Source organism: Ranitomeya variabilis, chromosome 4 (assembly GCF_051348905.1).
Source record: "Ranitomeya variabilis isolate aRanVar5 chromosome 4, aRanVar5.hap1, whole genome shotgun sequence".
Classification (NCBI taxonomy): Eukaryota; Metazoa; Chordata; class Amphibia; order Anura; family Dendrobatidae; genus Ranitomeya; species Ranitomeya variabilis.
Window position 1 is genome coordinate 336,873,557 of NC_135235.1, and position 6,000 is coordinate 336,879,556.

At 47.6% G+C, this 6,000-nt stretch overlaps 1 protein-coding gene across 1 annotated transcript in view; it reads right to left on the bottom strand.

Moving 5' to 3' along the window:
* The window catches only part of FOXR1 (forkhead box R1), a 46,451-nt gene extending 40,775 nt beyond the window's left edge, over nucleotides 1–5,676 (bottom strand). Inside the window, exon 1 of the mRNA XM_077250596.1 lies at nucleotides 5,511–5,676. Within this exon, the coding sequence (XP_077106711.1) occupies nucleotides 5,511–5,673 (163 nt within the window). The 5' untranslated portion in view covers nucleotides 5,674–5,676. The remainder of the gene's footprint in view (nucleotides 1–5,510) is intronic.
* Between the last annotated feature and the right edge of the window lie 324 nt (nucleotides 5,677–6,000).

The following is a 6,000-nucleotide window of genomic DNA, read 5'->3' on the forward strand; positions in this document are numbered from 1 at the left end:
GGAGGGTCCCGAGTCCTGAAGCTAGGAGACGGGAGCAGCACCAGAGGAGGAGAGGCAGGCCCCCGACCTCAGCTGCCCGGCTAGTAGAAGGTAAATTATGGAGCTCCGGTCGCCGGCCACCGCAGCCCCTTCAGATTCTCTTCATGCCCCAAAGGGGACAGGAAAACACTGGTGGTTGCAGGAAGGGGAGGGATATTTAACCTCTTTGTGTTCCTGTCCCCTATTAGGGCGGGGAAGACAACCTCTGAAGTGGCTGTCGTGGAAGGTGACTAGAGAAATGGTGCAGTTTGATTTTAATTGCATTAAAAAAAACAAAAAAACAAAGTGGCCTCAGAGTGTCAGCATAGCCCACTGGAATGATTGCAGGCTGTGAATCACACCCTGGGCGGCATGAGAAGATGCAAGGCTGGACTAGTGTAGGGAAGAGATGGCGGCTGGTCTTCTGGCTCATTAGCACGTCACTCTGCGGGATATAAGCGCATTGTTCCAGGACTGCAAGGTTAGTATTCACATTACACAAGTAGAGCAGCGGCATTGTCCTGTATGCGGCTAGAATGGAGGATGGGGACAGTCATGGGATCTGACTTAAGCAAAGAATATAATATATATATATATATATATATATATATATATATATATATATATATATATATATATATATATATATATATATATTACACACCGTATTTTTTTTCCCCATCAAACTCTGCATGTGAGAAATTAATTCAGCCTTACATGGTCATCATTATAAAGAAGAAAAAAACAAATGCACAGAGGAAGGCGAGCCATTATCAGGTGAGAACTCCATCCAAAATGCATCATATGTGGGGATTTTATAATTTCACTACAGACGTTAAAGTGTCATCTGGCCACAGGATCTTTTGCAACCTGGCCCCTTCAACCTCACGAGAAAAAAAAAAAAAAAAGATAAAAATATATGTGGAAGAAGCCAACAGCCTGTGAGACAAGTGTCCCTGTAGTATTAATCTGTAAGGGCTCATACTCACATGCGAGAAACTCGGATGAGTCTCACACGTCAATACCCGGCACTGCCACCGGCACTCAGGAGCAGAGCGTGCGGCTGCATGTATTCCTATGCGGCCGCACGCTCCGATCTGAGTTCCGTGTGCAGTGCCGGGTATTGACGTGTGAGACTCATCCGAGTTTCTCGCAGGTATGAGCCCTAATATGGACTTACAGACTATATCTCGTCATGAGTGTGTTGCATCAGTAGCAATGACCCCATAATACTTCTGGGATGTCTCAGCAGAAAATTGTAGTACATGAAGAAAAAAAAAAAAAAAAAAAAAGAAGAATGGATGCAGTATAGATGGAATACTGATGGCATACTGAGCAAATACTGATGCAATATGGATGCAGCCATATTCCTATCACTACTCAATGTTCCAGTTCACAACTAAAAAGGTTCAACTAGTGTACTAACAGTAAGATGTATGATGTGTGCTATGTCTGACCACATAACCCGTAGAATGTAAGTCCGTAAGGACAGGGTCCTCTCCCCTCTGCACCAGTCTGTCATTGTAAATTTGTTTACTGTAAGCGTTATCTGTAACCCTTTTTCTAATGTACAGCACCATGGAATTAATGGCGCTATATAAATAAATAATAATAAATCCTCCTAACAGCCATCAGTGTAGGATAATGCACTGACCAGGGCTAATGTGAAGCCCTTCACAGAGCGCACCGCTCCGTGCCATAAATCAGGACGGTGGTGACTGCTGCTCCTTCCTGAAGTAAAGACTCAGAGCGAATAGCTGCCACTCCGACCTGTAATCAAGCTGACCGACTGGCTGAGCTAGAGAAAAGCACCCTGGAGGGTCACATACTGACCGCCCGCTCTTTTCCATGCGCTCTCTCTTTTCCTGGCAGTCTTGGAGACACTTGGTTTGTACTGTGCATGTGTGACGCCCCAGGGTCCTGGTTGTCACAGTGGCATTGCTTTACTCACAGGGAGAGTGATGTCATGCTTGGAAGCAAAGAAGGATCCCTTTTGACAGGTAATCAGCACATACAACACCATTCTGACTCCAGGCCAGAAGGGGGAGCTCTACACCCGACTTCAGGGGGGACTTGCTCTCTCTGGTCGGGAGGAGGAGTCAGTTGCCTGGCAGTTGGGAAGAGTTGACAGACAGGAGACGGGAGCAGTCTGAGGCAGAAGGACGAGTGAGGGGCCGTGTAGCCCGAAATGCTGCAGCTCATAGATAGCGAGATACAGAAGGAAGAACAGCTTGTAGCGAACGTGCCGGAGAGCGAAGCACAGGAGAGCGACAACAAGGGAGAATAGCAGCGACTGGGCTACCTCCCTGATAGAGCGCAGATACCGGTAACCGGAAGACCGAGGTTGTGTCATACTCTAGGAGGCACAGCAGAAACCGGTAGGACAACTAGACTACATGTAACTTGTCTGCCCTAACACCCAAGAGACACAGTGACACATAGAGCCTGGGTCGTGATAGAGACCCTGTAAAAAGGCTCGAGTCACCTGTCATACGGGTTTGAGTACGATTTAAAGGGGGACAGAGAGAACTGAGATGACCTTGCCAGAAGCCTTTGGCAGTAAGGGACTACAATACCACCGCGCTAAAAGGAAGGCTTTAATCTCCACCTGGATAAAGGGATCTCTGAACTCGCTTCCAAGCCAGCTGGACCCTGCCTGTACCTGTGATCTGGTGCTCTGGACTGGGGCTGCCTGCTACTATTAGTAAACCAGGTAAAGAGACTGCACAACTGTCTCTTCCGTTCTTTATCGCACCACTCACCATCTTCATCTATTACACCGGGAGCCCTGGGGACCTTTTGGGAAGCTACACCATCCCAGCTGCCATAACATCACCCCAGTGGACCCCTTAAAGCAGTGTCGGTCATTCATGACTGCATACCACAGGTGGCGTCAAACTCTTATTATCTCACAAATCCCATTAAAGACCTTCCCTTTTACTTGGGCGCTCAGGGCCATGGACCAGGTAGCTGCCGCCGTGACACATCCCTTTATGTACCGGACCCGGTACCGAGTACCCCACCCGGTACCGAGTACCCCACGGCCCTGGCGGGCATTCCACATGCGCAGTAGTAGAGCAAGCAAAGAAGTAACATTAGGCCACGTTCAGTATTTTACCTCAGTATCTGTTCCATTCCTGATCTTTGCTTACAATCAGAGGGAAAGTATAATAGAAACAAGTCACCACTTCTGTATTATCATCCACTGCTGGTTTTGGCTTACAGATACTGAGGTAAAAAAAAACAACTCACCAAACACTGAGTGTGTGCACGTGGCCTTAGCAATCAATTGTAAATGGCTTGCTTACTGTCAGGCCTCCTTCACACACAAGTGCTACCCGAGGTTCCAAGGTTTCATGGACAGCCCTTGTTCGTGTGATAGGCTATGGGGCCAATCACGTCTGCGATTTTTCATGTGCCGAGAGGAAAATCCGGTCCCCAGAAAATCACAGAGATATGTCAGATGTTGATCTGAGGGTTGGATCAAAATTGGCAATGCAAGTCAATGGGTCAGTGTTTAAAAATAAAAATATCGGACCACACTTGGATGACATCTGAATGAGGTCAGATTTTCACAGTCTTTCAGAATAGGGCAAGGTGGAGAATTTTTTTTTTAATCTTTTTTTAATTTCTCCATTTATGAAATAATCAAACCCACTGATCTATTTTTCTCAGACATGGAGAAATCAGATGTGTGAATGATTATTGGTAGCAAAGTTATGCAAGCTTTTGGATTTGTTCATACATTAACAAAAAATAAAAAAATAAAAAAATTTTCTTCAAGATTGCCACCCCCTCCCCCAGCAAAGAAACCCCACATGCAATGCTGCAGACTTCCAGAGATGATGTATGTCTGGCCAGTAACCATAGCAAACCCAAAGAGCGCAGGAAATAACTTTTAGGCTATGTGCACACGTTATTCAATGGATGCAGACATTTCTGTGTCTCTTGACAGGAAAGGCGCAGCTGCAACATGCACGCTTAAGTTTTTGCTGCGTATTTGACTGATTTGAGAGAAGTCCGTGGTGAAATATGCAGGGAAACAGAGAATTCACACGCTGAAAATTATCTGCGCCAAATCAGCAACGTGTCCATGACACGTCAGGTTTCTCACTCACTTTGCTGGCATCAGGTTTAGCTAGCAAATCTGCAATGTGCACACAAGCTCTAAGGCTAAGTTCACACTTGCGTTTGGCTGGTCTGTGTATGGCTGCGTATATTCTCCGTTAAGCTCCACCTGCGTACCTGTATTTAACAATGGGTACGCAGGGACATGCGTTGTATGCGGATGCATCCGCATGCAGCGCTTTGACGTGTCCGCCGACCACATTGTTAAAGCTAGGTACGCAGGACGCATGTGGAAGTAGGCGGAGCTTAACGGAGGATGTACGCAGCCATACGCAGACCAGCCAAACGCCAGTGTGAAACCAGACTAAGTACATTTTTAAAGGGAACCTGTCACCGTGCAAGTCTATGGGTTCATTGTACCTGATAGCATCAGAGTGCAATCCTGCGCAGTCCGTGATTAACACTGGATTTACAGAAGAAGCTTTGTATTTTATTTATTCCTATGTGAAAAATCAGTGATGAAACTGATGGTTAAAACCTGACACTGATCAAACACTGACGACACTCCATTTCTTTGCGTATTTGAAAAACACGGGACATCGGAGACCTTAAAGATCCCGCACTGCTCCAGATCATTGACAGGTCTCTCTCTCGGCCGGCCGCTCCCACCGCTGCTGCAGGTGATCGATGGGTCTTTCCATAACAGAGACCTGTCAGTCAGCAGGAGAAGGTGGTCACAGGCAGTCTCGGATTAGTTATGTCTCCAGCTATACAACGCTGATGGGTCTATAAAGTATATTGTTTCTGAGATTCCAAAGCTTTGATAGAACGACACACCAGGCTCGGATCCATCCTGCCTACAGTTTGTGCAGCAAAGAATCAGGTTCTTTCAGTTTTAGCAAATTTTGCTCCACAATGAATGCATTACAAACACTTTGTGGCTCACACATCAGTAATCCATGATTAGAACTCGGATGTTCCTGTACATTGGGATACAGAGCCAGCATGGAGTCGCACCTTCCGAGACAGCACATCCACCAGCCACATTAGGGCCGCGCTCTTACCCACCAGCCACATTAGGGCCGCGCTCTTACCCACCAGCCACATTAGGGCCGCGCTCTTACCCACCAGCCACATTAGGGCCGCGCTCTTACCCACCAGCCACATTAGGGCCGCGCTCTTACCCACCAGCCACATTAGGGCCGCGCTCTTACCCACCAGCCACATTAGGGCCGCGCTCTTACCCACCAGCCACATTAGGGCCGCGCTCTTACCCACCAGCCACATTAGAGCCGCGCTCTTACCCACCAGCCACATTAGGGCCACGCTCTTACCCACCAGCCACATTAGGGCCACGCTCTTACCCACCAGTTACATTAGGGCCGCGTTCTTACCCACCAGGCACATAAGGGCCGCGCTCTTACCCACAAAGTACTGGTCAATAGTCACACACTGCTGCATCTCCTCCACCATGTCCCAGTCTTCCAGACCAGTTGATAAATGAAGGTTTTCATATCTTGCTCTGTCTGAGAAGTGTAAGTACATGCTGCCTGGCTCCTCACACAGCCACACTGTGCTCAGCCTCATGCATTCAGCAGGTGTTTAGTAAGGGTACAACATGAACCCACCCACTCACATTTAAAGGGGACCTGTCATTAGGACACTAGACCCCTAACTAAAGGCATGTTGGTAAAGGCCCCTCAAGGCCTATTACATGAAGACCTTTCTTAGGCCGGTTTCACACGTCAGTGGCTCCGGTACGTGTGGTGACAGTTTCCTCACGTACCGGAGACAATGACTCACGTAGACACATAAAAATGAATGTGTCTCTGCACAGGTCAGCGTGTTTTCACGGACCGTGTGTCTGTGTGCAAAACATGGAGATATGTCAGTGTTCGCGGGAGCTCACGGATC